The sequence below is a fragment of the Bufo bufo genome, chromosome 4 (assembly GCF_905171765.1).
Source record: "Bufo bufo chromosome 4, aBufBuf1.1, whole genome shotgun sequence".
Lineage (NCBI taxonomy): Eukaryota > Metazoa > Chordata > Amphibia > Anura > Bufonidae > Bufo > Bufo bufo.
The window spans coordinates 256,397,905-256,412,367 of NC_053392.1; the positions used below are offsets into that span (position 1 = coordinate 256,397,905).

Sequence of the window (14,463 nt, forward strand, 5' to 3'; positions counted from 1 at the left end):
GAATTTACATTTCAAATAATTAAAATGTATTTTAATAATACAAATAACAATAGCATTTAATGGAAGAAAATCCACATACTCTAATCAGCATTGATGGTATGGAGAAACCTACTACAGCAAAGTCTGCTGTTCCCACAGTGATAACGCATTTTCTCACTTTTCCATTCTGCTCCTTTAATTAGAGCACATTTTATCACCATCTTCTGATATAGCAACGTTTTCTGCTGTAATTGGACAGGCTGCTCTGCACAATGATTTGCAGCACCAACTCTGTGTATTCTTTTCTTTCAGATGAGTGAAACAGAAATTAATGGGCAATATGAGTCGGTGTGTGAGTCGGTGTTCAGTGAAGTTGACTCTCATGCAATGGACGCTTTAGACCTCCCAGGATGCTTCCGAACTAGAAGTCACAGTTATCTGAGAGCAATTCAAGCTGGATATTCCCAGGATGATGATTGTGTTCCTGTAATAACCTCTTCCAATGTCACTTCCACAGCCAGGTCGACAACAGGTAAAGAATATTTGAGAATGTTAATATTTAAGAACTTGTGTGCAATTTTATATGCCAACTGTATTTGGACCATAACACGATGAGGATTAAAGATGTCCAATAATGAACTCTTATCACCTACCCACAGGACAGGTTATAAGCCTCTGATCGTCGGGCATCTGACCACAGGGACCCTTAAAGATCACCAAAAAATGAAGGTCCTGTGACCCCAATTTGAATTCTACATCTGAGGATAGGTCATCAATGTCATGAAACCAGACAGCCCCATTAAGAGTACTGAAAATTTTATGGGGGCTCACTGGATCTTGTTAAGAGTTATGTTTCCATGGGATAAAGCCTAATCTACATTAACACTCCTCCTTGCACATAACTCATCTATAAGGCCTATACAGGAGCAGACTGGCCATAAGAGGGCCACCTGAGCCCTCCTCACTGCTGCTGGCTGGGTACATACTACTGGGGGAACTATAGGGATCATTATTAGAGAAAGTCCAGGCAGTATGCTAAAGTTAGGGCTGGCTTGGTGTTGTGGCCTGCATCTCACCTCCTAAGCCCCCTGCTCCATATCCATATTAGATACAATTGGAGGAGGAGGAAGAGGACAGAACAGGGCAACTAATTGATGGCCACCACAGTGGGACAACTTCCGGGGAAGGTATTTTGTGTTACACTGTGGTATTTGGTTCTTTGGGATGGTATTCTGTTTTGCACTATGGTATTACTGACTGACAACTTGTATTGGCCCAATCTACCGGCGTTGCCCTATTTTCTGTCAATCTGGACCTACCAACAACATTGGGATCACTTTTATTTTTTCCAGGGCTACAGGTCCTATATGTTGGTATACCCTTTTTACTGCTGTATGTCACAGTGCAGTCTACTGTAGTATTCCATACAGAGGCATCCCCCCAAAAAAACTATATTTCAAGAGGTTCTCTAACCATATTGTTTGAAGTCATAGGTGCCACTGTCTTTCTTTCTGTCTTCTCAATAAACATTAATCTGGCAGGCAGTGTAGGGCTTACTGACCTTTTTGCTGTATCACAGGGCCAACACAGGAACTTGGTTCTTATTCTTTTACACCACCGTTCCTCTAAAAAGGGATTCAAGTACAATTGATAATTTCTCCACGAGATCCCTTGACAATCATGTGGCTATCCCCACCTCACTATCCGGCTATTGTGGCTACTCTTACCTCACTGTCCGGCTATTACAGACATACCTTTGTTAACTAGCAACCTTCTATGATTTTTAGATGTCTCTATAATTTCATTCATTTGTTGTCCATTCTGGGACCTCTTACTCCACTCTCTGACAACCCTCTCTTTTATATGGCTTGTTTTGTGAAGGGGCAGACCTTCCTTTTATGTCTAAGTAGGGAGGACCTTCAGAGACTGCTCTAAGATGTTACTTCTCATTCACAAATTGTTTGTCTGTTGCCACAACTATGGGAAGAGCTATAAAATCCTTTCTAGGTGGTACAGATGGCCGAATACATTGCATGCCATGTTTCCATCTGCTTCGACCACCTGCTGGTGCTGTCTGGGACAACCCCTTTAATCCTTCACTTAATGTATACCTGCACTGATATATACTTCTAATGTACAATGGAAATGCAGTGTGAATAGACTCTGATATTCCTTATGATAAAGATACTGTCTTATATCACTATATTTAGGGGGTCTTATATGGACAATCAATTAGAAGTTTTATACTTTTTATAACAATGTACTGTGAAAGAAGAAAACACCTCACTAACATGTCTTCTTAACATAGAATAAATATAGATACAGGGAAAGATGGCATTGAGCAGTTCATGGAATGGAGACAGTTAAGATCTTTTAGCAGTTCTAATAGACTAAGGTATTGCTTTCAGTTAGTATTTTGACTAAAAGGTTGGGCTGATCTCCCAAGCACCAGAGAACGCTTGTCAAGTCCATTGCCCACTACACAGATAGTTAGAACATAATTTTGTCTGAGTGCAAATGGATTGGGCAGTTTTTGCCGTTACAATGACAGTATTTGCAGAGAACAGATGATAGCTGCCAAATATGCTTTTTTCTTTGTATTAAGTAAGATAAGTGTACCTGGATATTTACACTATAGTGTGTGGTCCACCTCAAACTGTAGTAGCGCTTGCTGGCTTTACTGATGAGACTGCTGTGTGTGATATTAAAAAAATGTCTGAAAAAAATCCACAAAATCATGACCTAAGCACAATAAATGGCCCTTATGATCAAAACTGTCTAATGTGTTACTCATAATAACCAATCCATTTCCTAAAGGGTTTGCCCGGTCTCATGATATTGATGACTTATCCTCAGTATTGGTCATCAATATGAGCTCGGTGGAGATTCGACTCCCACCGGTCAGCTGTTTGACAAGGCCACAGCACTCCTGCGAGGACTGCAGTTCAGTGGGAGAGGAAGCTGTAATTACTCTGCATCACTGCTACACTCATTGTGGCCTCTTCAAACAGCTGACCAGTGAGGGTGCTGGACCCCCACCAGAGGCATGAGACCGGTCAACCCCTTTTAACTGCTTTGGAAAAATGAATTCTGCACTGTGATTGGTTGCTAGGGGTAATAAGACCAGTTTTAGGCTACATGCACACGAACATTGTTTGTTTCCGTGTCTGTTCGTTTTTTTTTGGCGGATAGGATGTGGACCTATTTATTTCAAAGGGTCCGTGTGCTGTCCGCATCAGTATGTCCGTTCCGTAGCCCCGCAAAAAAAATAGAACATGTACTATTCTTGTCAGTTTTAAGCATTGTTGCAATGGATCCGCAAAAAAAAACGGATGGCATATGGATGTCATACTTTTTTTTTTTGCGCACCGCAAAACACGGTCGTGTGCATGTAGCCTTAATGTTAGATAATTTTGATAAATGAGGGCCTAATGTGAATGCAGCCTAAGGCTTCGGGCACACATTGCATATTATGTGTGTATCTGCTGAGTATATTTGTATGTGGTAAATCCACAGCGAAATACAGTTTCAGCTAAATAGATGCAATTCTAAAAATCTCTTCTACACTTTGCTTACCTTTTCCATGCATGCTGCGAATTTGGAAATTTGCAATGTATAGGGTGAAATTCAGGGGAAATTCGTAAAAAAAAAAAAAAAAAAATCTGCAGGTTTTACAACTGTATATTCTTGCGAATTTGCATGGGAAATCTGCATCAAATTCATGGAAATATAAAAGTGTATCCTAAGTCCACTTTCGGATGTCTGTAGAATGAGCACATTCTAGCAGGGCATCTGGATATTGTGGCTGTAATATGAGTGCTAAAATCATAGTGTATTTACAGACCTCTGTATGTGGTCAGAAGCTAGACTCACACATGCAGCTTTTAATGCACTATAAAAAATGAACCTGCATCAAAAGCTGCACGTGTGAACCTAGATTTAGAGAAAAAAATTGCTGATTAACGTAAGGTCTCATACATACAGTTTTAGGCTACATGCACACGACCGTTGTGTGTTTTGCGGTCCGCAAATTGCGGATCGGCAAAACACGGATTAATATAACTGCCTATTCTTGTCCGCAAAACGGACTACAAAAAACTACAGCTCGGATGCGGACCAGAACAACGTTCGTGTGCATGAGGCCTTATACTCACAATCAGTAACAATCAGCATTCTGTATGGATGCGCAAACTGAATTTTGTTCTGCATGTTACTGTAATTTTGACTTTATGTTTTGATATATCATGAGTTCTCTGTACTTACTCATGAGTTCCTTTTGTGTTAGAGAAGGATTTCATGTTCTCCTTGACAATATTTATGGGGGAAAAGATCAGTCCTTGCACCATTCCTTCAAGAAGTACTATAGTAATTAAATCAAAAGCACTCAACCACAATCGATGGATGCCGTCGGGAATTGATTAGGAAAGCTTTACTGGTACTTACTTGGTACAATGAGCTGCTTTTGTGTGTTCTTTGTGTAATAGAAAATTATTAAGTAAATGATTCTATCTAACTAATATTCGAATGTGGGTAACATATTAAATGGTCAAAGAGCATCTGTCAGCAGATTTGTACCTATGACACTGGCTGACCTGTTACATGTGCACTTGGCATCTGACGACATCTGTGTTGGATCCTGTTCCTATGTATCCGCATTGCTGAGAAAAATTATGTTTTACTATATGCAAATGAGTCTCTAGGAGCAATTGGGGCGTTGCCATTACACCTAGAGGCTTAGCTCCCTCTGGAGAGGACGCAGCAAGTGCAGAGAGACTAGAGCCTCTAGGTGTAACAGCAACGCCCCCGTTGCTCCTAGATGCTCATTTGCATATATCAAAATAAACATTATTTTTCTCAGCAATGCGGACACATATGAACATAGGACCAACACGGATGCCTTCAGCTGCCAAGTGCACATACAACAGGTCAGACAGTTTTATAGCTACAAATCTGCTGACAGGTGCCCTTTAAATACAAGGAGAGTGCCATTTTTGCTCTTCAAAAATGACAGAATACTGTATTTGACAAAAGTATCAATTACCCAACATCACCCAATGGATGTTTTTGAATTTGGTACAAGTGATATATGTTTCCTGAATGTGTAGCACGATAGACCACTCCTGCAGTGGAAAAACTGTTGGGCTTAGGGAAAACATGTGATTGAGATGCCTGCAGTGGTCACTCTTCCATGTCGAAACAGCACTGCTGGAGGCCAAGATACAAGGACTGTATCCATTTTATTTTATAGCATCCTATGTTTTTGGTAAAAATTTCAAGGGGCAGACAACCCATATAATTTGACCAAATGAGAAGGGACATTCATGGAGCGAATCATGATTTAATTTAAAAAGAAGAAACTATTGCATTATACTTATCAACATGTAAAAATTAAAATTCAGGACATTTAAGCTTTGCCCCTTTGACTGCCTAGGACCACTCTTCAAATGCATATATTGTACTTTCTACCTTTAGGGGTACTATGGAAGATATAATTTTGATTTTATTATACTCGGACAATGTTTACACAGAAAATTTATAGTAATGTAATGCATGTTGTTCCCCTAAGTATCAGATCATTATATTTGGTCTCCTGTATAGATTAGGGGGCTTTTCTCATGAGGTTTAGGTTATATTTTTTTCATATTTACATGTTGACTTATAGGGGAGAATTTATTATAGAATTTATCATTTAAAAAGACAGTACTCTTTTTTTTTTTTCTCTGCATGAGTCAGACTTTTTTGTCCAAAAACCTGTTGCAAAGCCTCTATAGTCCATAAGTGTTTTTAGGCATATTTCCCAGCATCACCAGCAGCATATATTTTAATGTGCATACCCTGAGAAATTTCGCCTTTTTCTTTCCAAAAATTTGCTGCAGTTTTTCTACCATTTATAAGTGAATATTATTTGCAGTATTTTATTGTGTCAACAACAATCTACTGTATATTTTGGTTGCACTCAAAAGCCTTTAACAATTTTTCTACAGGTTCTTCTAATACTACCATGTGTGTATAAACACAGGCAGGCGTGTGGCCCCTTTAAGGCATAATTTTTGGACCACTTGTTCAGAGAAAGCCAGTTTTTTTTATGATATACCACACTGTATGTTGAAACACAGGCAGGCATCTGCCACCAATAAGGAACAATTTTTGGAAATTTTTTGTAGAAAATTGAGTAGGATTCTTTTTTTTTTTTTTAAAAGCATAAATCCAACAGCACAATACATTTTTAAACAGGCTGTATTTTAACACCATTAACCATACATTTACCCATAGCTATGTATGTCAGTGTCACTCTGCTATTAATTAATAATTCTGTCTTTGCGATAAGGAGCTTGAAAGGGAGGAGAGAGAAAGAAACAACGAAAAGAGAGAAAGATGAGAAAATAATATGAGGCCTATGAGACTTCCGAGGGTCATACAGCAATTGTCAGGCCAGTTAGAGCACATTTGAATTGAATTCATTAACCCAAATTGAATTAATTAACCCCTTCCTGACATATGACGTAGACGTACATCATGGCGGCAGGTGCGTTTCTTGCATTTTTACATACTATTATGTCATGGTGATTGGGCGGGCACCGGAGAGGTGCTCACCTGATCACTGCAGGGGCCAGGCAGTCACTGATAGACGGGCCTCTACTGTATCTGCCGGCATCGCTGTACAAGCTGATGACGGCGGATTAACCCCTTCTATGGCGTAATCAGCGCTGAACGCGGCATAGAATGTATTTGCGGTAGGTAAGGGAGCCCATCGGGTCCCCGCGTTGCTGTGGCGGGGACCTGATGGATGAGAAGGCAGCCCGATGCCATGCAGAGGCTGCCCAATGCCTTGCACGACATCGGGACCTGACTTCTACAGGTGCCCAGGAGATTCAGCCTCAGGCTGGCTCTCCTAGGCAACCTGTTAGGGTATTACTCTGTGTAATACACTAACAGGCAATGCATTACAATATACAGTTGCAAGAAAAAGTATGTGAACCCTTTGGAATGATATGGATTTCTGCACAAATTGGTCATAAAATGTGATCTGATCTTCATCTAAGTCACAACAATAGACAATCACAGTCTGCTTAAACTAATAACACACAAAGAATTAAATGTTACATTGTTTTTATTGAACACACCATGTAAACATTCACAGTGCAGGTGGAATAAGTATGTGAACCCTTGGATTTAATAACTGGTTGAACCTCCTTTGGCAGCAATAACTTCAACCAAACGTTTCCTGTAGTTGCAGATCAGACGTGCACAACGGTCAGGAGTAATTCTTGACCATTCCTGTTTACAGAACTATTTCAGTTCAGCAATATTCTTGGGATGTCTGGTGTGAATCGCTTTCTTGAGGTCATGCCACAGCATCTAAATCGGGTTGAGGTCAGGACTCTGACTGGGCCACTCCAGAAGGCGTATTTTCTTCTGTTTAAGCCATTCTGTTGTTGATTTACTTCTATGCTTTGGGTCGTTGTCCTGTTGCAACACCCATCTTCTGTTGAGCTTCAGCTGGTGGACAGATGGCCTTAAGTTCTCCTGCAAAATGTCTTGATAAACTTGGGAATTAATTTTTCCTTCGATGATAGCAATCCGTCCAGGCCCTGATGCAGCAAAGCAGCCCCAAACCATGATGCCCCCACCACCATACTTCACAGTTGGATGAGGTTTTGATGTTGGTGTGCTGTGCCTCTTTTTCTCCACACATAGTGTTGTGAGTTTCTTCCAAACAACTCAACTTTGGTTTCATCTGTCCACAGAATATTTTGCCAGTACTGCTGTGAAACATCCAGGTGCTCTTGTGCAAACTGTAAACGTACAGCAATGTTTTTTTTGGACAGCAGTGGCTTCCTCTTTGGTATCCTCCCATGAAATCCATTCTTGTTTAGTGTTTTACGTATCATAGATTCACTAACAGGGATGTTAGCATATGCCAGAGACTTTAGCTGACACTCTAGGATTCTTCTTCACCTCATTGAGCAGTCTGCTCTGTGCTCTTGCAGTCATCTTTACAGGACGGCCACTCCTAGGGAGAGTAGCAACAGTGCTGAACTTTCTCCATTTATAGACAATTTGTCTTACCGTGGACTGATGAACAGCAAGGCTTTTGGAGATACTTTTATAACCCTTTCCAGCTTTATGCAAGTCAACAATTCTTATCGTAGGTTTTCTGAGAACTCTTTTGTGCGAGGCATCATTAACATCAGGCAATGCTTCTTGTGAAAAGCAAACCCAGAACTGGTGTGTGTTTTTTATAGGACAGCTGTAACCAATACCTCCAATCTCATCTCATTGATTGGACTCCAGTTGGCTGACACCTCACTCCAATTAGCTCTTGGAGATGTCATTAGTCTAGGGGTTCACATACTTTTCCCACCTGCACTGTGAATGTTTACATGGTGTGTTCAATAAAAACATGGTAACATTTAATTCTTTTTGTGTTATTAGTTTAAGCAGACTGAGATTGTCTATTGTTGTGACTTAGATGAAGATCAGATCACATTTTATGACCAATTTGTGCAGAAATCCATATCATTCCAAAGGGTTCACATACTTTTTCTTGCAACTGTAGATGTATTGTAATGCGTTGCAGAGGGGATCAGACCACCAAAAGTAAAGTCCCAGAGTGGGACAAAAATAAAGTTTAAAAAATAAAGTAAAAAAAAGAGTTTTTAATAAATAAAAAAAATTTCAAGTAAAAAAAGCCCCTTTCCCCTGATTTTATATAAAAAAAAGAAGAAAAAAAAAGAAAACACACATATATTAGGTATTGCCGCGTCTGTAACGGCGGGCTATATAAATATATCACATGATCAACCCCGTCCAATAAACACCGTAAAAAATAAATAAAATAAAAAATGTGTTTTAAAAAAAGGCATTTTTGTCATCTTACATCACAAAAAGTGCAACACCAAGCGATCAAAAAGGCGTATGCTCCCTAAAATGGTAAATAAAACCATCACCTCATCCCGCAAAAAATGAGACCCCATATAAGACAATTGCCCCAAAAAATAAAAAAAACTATAGCTCTCAGAACATGGAGACACTAAAACATCTTTTTTTTTTTTGCTTCAAAAATGCTATTATTGTGTTAAAGTGAAATAAATTTAAAAAAGTAGATATGTTAGATATCGCCGTGTCCGTAAAAACCTGCTCTATAAAAATATCACATGACCTAACTCTTCAGGTGAACACAGTAAAAAAATTAAAATAAAAACAGTGCCAAAAAAGCAATTTTTTGTCATCTAACATCATTTAAAGTGCAACAGCAAGCGATCAAAAAGGCGTATGCCCCCCAAAATAGAACCAATTAAACCATCATCTCATCCCGCAAAAGATGAGCCTCTAACTAAGACAATCGGTCAAAAAATAAAAAAGCTATGGTTCTCAGACTATGGAGACATTAAAACATAATTTTGTTTGTTTCAAAAATGCTATTATTGTGTAAAACTTAAATAAATAAGAAAAATAATCCATATTAGGTATTGCCACGTCCGTAACGACCTGCTGTATAAAAATGTCACATGGCCTAACCAACTCAACTACAACTCAGTTGTACACTGTAAAAATAAATAAAAACTGTGCCAATTTTTTTGGTCACCTTGCCTCAAAAAGTGTAATAATGAATGATCAAAAAATTATATGTACCCAAAAATGGTACCAATAAAAACGTCAACTCTTTCTGCAAAAAATGAGCCCCTGCACAAGACGATTGGCAGAAAAATAAAATAAATGTGGCGTTCAGAAAATGGAGACACAAAAAAATATATTTTTTTAAAAAATTCTTTATTATGTAAAACTGAAACAAACAAAGAAAGTAGACACATTTGATATCACCGTGTCCATAACAACCTGCTCTATAAAAATAGCACATGATCTAACCTGTCAGATGAACGTTGTAAAAAAAAAAAACAGTGCCAAAACAGCAATTTTTTGGTTACCTTGCCTCACAAAAAACACAATATAGAGCGATTAAAAATCATATGTACCCCAAAATAGTACCAATAAAACTGTCACCTTTTCCCCTAGTTTCCAAAATGGGGTCACTTTGTGGATTTTGTACTGTAGGGGTGCATCAGGGGGGCTTCAAATGGGACATGGTATCTAAAAACCAGTCCAGCAAAATCTGCCTTCCAAAAAACATACGGCAGTCCTTTCCTTCTGCGCCCTGCCGTGTGCCCTTACATCAGTTTACGACCACATGTGGGGTGTTTCTGTTAACCACAGAATCAGGGTAATAAATGTTGAGTTTTGTTTGGCTGTTAACCCTAGATGTGTTAAAGAAAAAAATTGATTAAAATGGAAAATCTGCCAAAAAAGTGAAATTTTGAAATTTCATCTCCATTTTTCTTTAATTCTTGTGGAACACCTAAAGGGTTAACAAAGTTTGTGAAATCAGGTTTGAGTAACTAAAAGGGTGTAGTTTCTACAATGGGGTTATTTATGGGGGGTTTCAACTATGTAAGCCCCACAAAGTGACTTTTCTTAAACATTTTAAGAATTGCTTCTAAAATTCTAAGCCTTCTAACGTCGCCAAAAAATAAAATGACATTTACAAAATGATGCAAACATAAAGTAGACATATAGGGAATGTTAAGTAATAAATATTTTATGAGGTATCACTTTCTGTTTTAAAAGCAGATAAATTAAAATTTAAATAATTGCTAATTTTTCCTAATTTTTTGTAAATTTGGGATTTTTTCATAAATAAAGGTGAAATATATAGACTCAAATTTATGACTGTCATGAAGTACAATGTGTCACGAGAAAACAGTCTCAGAATGGCTTGGATGAATAAAAGCGTTTCAAAGTTATTACCACATAAAGTGACACATGTCAGATTTGCAAAAAATGGCCTGGGCAGGAAGGTGAAAACTGGCCCGGGGTAAAAGGGGTTAAAATCAGCCCCAAAACGAATTTCAAGACATTTGCTAATCCCTATATAAAACATATTTATGCTTTTTAGATTCTATTAGAGCCAAAGGATTCTTGCCAAAATGAAACTGTAGTGTTATCCTAGTATGAGAGAGATAGTTATACTGGTGAAACTCCAATAATCCAGAACTGGACAGAAGTACAATCTGCTGCAGGCCTGTTTCAGAATTTGAGACCTTTCCTGCTGCTCAAAATACAGTTTACTTAAAGGGTTTCTACCATCAGATTTTGTGATATGTAGCTGACTGACACTAGCGATGTGCTAGTGTCAGCAGTACATAACAGTGTTCTTTTTCACTTCTGTCTGCGGCCGTTCAACTAAAAAATGTACTTTTATCAATATGCTAATGAGCCTCTAGGTGCTATGTGGGCTTCGATTCAGCACCTAGATGCTCCGTCTACTGACTATTTATGCCGCCCATGTCGTTCTTCCAGTCCGCCCTGCTCCTCTTGACTGACATCCGATTTCCCCGCATCTCAGTCTAAATCCCGCACCTGCCGGACGCGCTCCTGGTGCAGGCTTCCTCACTGCGCCTGTGCCGACCACGTTACAGTGCTCCCTGGAAGAGAAGACGCCCGGCATCACGGAGGAGAAGCTGGAGTGGTTACATTCGTCGCTGGATACAGAAGCGGACGGCGCAGGAGCGGGATTTAGACTGAGATGCAGGGAAATCGGATGTCAGTCAAGAGGAGCGGGGAGGGCTAGAAGAACGACATGGGCGGCATAAATGGTCAGTAGACGGAGCCTCTAGGTGCTGAATTGACGCCCACATAGCACCTCGAGGCTCATTAGCATATTGATAAAAGTACGTTTTTCAGTTGAACGGCCGCAGACAGAAGTGAAAAAAGAACACTGTTATGTACTGCTGACACTAGCACATCGCTAGTGTTAGTCAGCTACATATCACAAAATCTGATGGTAGAAACCCTTTAAAGGGGTTGTCCGGGATTGGGAACATTGGTGTAATAGTACTAGAGTGACATACATATTACATACTGTACAGGCATGTCCTACCTTTGCTCTGTTTTCATATAGGAAATTCTTAGCCGGAAGTGACTGTTTTCTTATACTTGGTGAGGTACCGGGTCTCTTCCGGCTGCTCAGGGAGCCTGGTGACGTCACCGGCACGGATGGGCGGGCTTTCCCACCTCAGCCCCCATAGCTTAAACACCCTTAATGACCAGGCCACTTTTTACACTTCTGACCTACAGTATTTTCACCGTTTATTACTCGGTCATGGAACTTACCACCCAAATGAATTTTACCTCCTTTTCTTCTCACTAATAGAGCTTTCATTTGGTGGTATTTCATTGCTGCTGACATTTTTACTTTTTTTGTTATTAATCGAAATTTAACGATTTTTTTGCAAAAAAATGACATTTTTCACTTTCAGTTGTAAAATCTTGCAAAAAAACTGAGATCCATATATAAATTTTTCTCTAAATTTATTGTTCTACATGTCTTTGATAAAAAAAAAATTTGGGGTAAAAAAAAAAATGGTTTGGGTAAAAGTTATAGCGTTTACAAACTATGGTACAAAAATGTGAATTTCCGCTTTTTGAAGCAGCTCTGACTTTCTGAGCACCTGTCATGTTTCCTGAGGTTCTACAATGGCCAGACAGTACAAACACCCAACAAATGACCCCATTTCGGAAAGTAGACACCCTAAGGTATTCGCTGATGGGCATAGTGAGTTCATAGAACTTTTTGTCACAAGTTAGCGGAAAATAATGATTTTTATTTTTTTTCTTACAAAGTCTCATATTCCACTAACTTGTGACAAAAAATAAAAACTTCTATGAACTCACTATGCCCATCAGCTAATACCTTGGGGTGTCTTCTTTCCAAAATGGGGTCACTTGTGGGGTAGTTATACTGCCCTGGCATTCTAGGGGCCCAAATGTGTGGTAAGTAGTTTGAAATCAAAATCTGTAAAAAATGGCCGGTGAAATCCGAAAGGTGCTCTTTGGAATGTGGGCCCCTTTGCCCACCTAGGCTGCAAAAAAGTGTCACACATGTGGTATCTCCGTTGGGCAATGTGTTTTGGGGTGTCATTTTACATATACCCATGCTGGGTGAGATAAATATCTTAGTCAAATGCCAACTTTGTATAAAAAAAATGGGAAAAGTTGTCTTTTGCCAAGATATTTCTCTCACCCAGCATGGGTATATGTAAAATGACACCCCAAAACACATTCCCCAACTTCTCCTGAGTACGGCGATACCACATGTGTGACACTTTTTTGCAGCCTAGGTGGGCAAAGGGGCCCACATTCCAAAGAGCACCTTTCGGATTTCACCGGCCATTTTTTGCAGATTTTGATTTCAAACTACTTACCACACATTTGGGCCACTAGAATGCCAGGGCAGTATAACTACCCCACAAGTGACCCCATTTTGGAAAGAAGACACCCCAAGGTATTCTGTGAGAGGCATGGCGAGTTCCTAGAATTTTTTATTTTTTGTCACAAGTTAGCAGAAAATGATGATTTTTTTCTTTTTTATTTTTTTCTTACAAAGTCTCATATTCCACTAACTTGTGACAAAAAATAAAAACTTCCATGAACTCACTATGCCCATCACGAAATACCTTGGGGTGTCTTCTTTCCAAAATGGGGTCACTTGTGGGGTAGTTATACTGCCCTGGCATTTTAGGGGCCGAATGCGTGAGAAGTGGTTTGAAATCAAAATCTGTAAAAAATGGCCGGTGAAATCCGAAAGGTGCTCTTTAAAATGTGGGCCCCTTTGCCCACCTAGGCTGCAAAAAGTGTCACACATCTGGTATCCCCGTACTCAGGAGAAGTTGGGCAATGTGTTTTGGGGTGTCATTTTACATATAACCATGCTGGGTGAGATAAATATCTCGGTCAAATGCCAACTTTGTATAAAAAAATGGGAAAAGTTGTCTTTTGCCAAGATATTTCTCTCACCCAGCATGGGTATATGTAAAAAGACACCCCAAAACACATTGCCCAACTTCTCCTGAGTACAGGGATACCAGATGTGTGACACTTTTTTGCAGCCTAGGTGGGCAAAGGGGCCCACATTCCAAAGAGCACCTTTCGGATTTCACCGGCCAATTTTTACAGATTTTGATTTCAAACCACTTCTCACGCATTCGGCCCCTAAAATGCCAGGGCAGTATAACTACCCCACAAGTGACCCCATTTTGGAAAGAAGACACCCCAAGGTATTTCGTGATGGGCATAGTGAGTTCATGGAAGTTTTTTATTTTTTGTCACAAGTTAGTGGAATATGAGACTTTGTAAGGAAAAAAAAATAAAAAATCATCATTTTCCGCTAACTTGTGACAAAAAATAAAAAATTCTAGGAACTCGCCATGCCCCTCACGGAATACCTTGGGGTGTCTTCTTTCCAAAATGGGGTCACTTGTGGGGTAGTTATACTGCCCTGGCATTCTAGGGGCCCTAATGTGTGGTAAGTAGGTAAATGACCTGTGAAATCCGAAAGGTGCTCTTTGGAATGTGGGCCCCTTTGCCCACCTAGGCTGCAAAAAAGTGTCACACATGTGGTATCGCCGTATTCAGGAGAAGTTGGAC

General features: G+C 39.6%; 1 protein-coding gene across 1 annotated transcript in view; it reads left to right on the top strand.

Annotated features, from left to right (window-relative positions):
• Positions 1 to 14,463, top strand: part of DLGAP2 (DLG associated protein 2) — a 166,082-nt gene that overhangs the window by 49,547 nt on the left and 102,072 nt on the right. Inside the window, exon 4 of the mRNA XM_040426807.1 lies at positions 292 to 511. Coding sequence (XP_040282741.1) covers positions 292 to 511 — 220 coding nt within the window. The remainder of the gene's footprint in view (positions 1 to 291; positions 512 to 14,463) is intronic.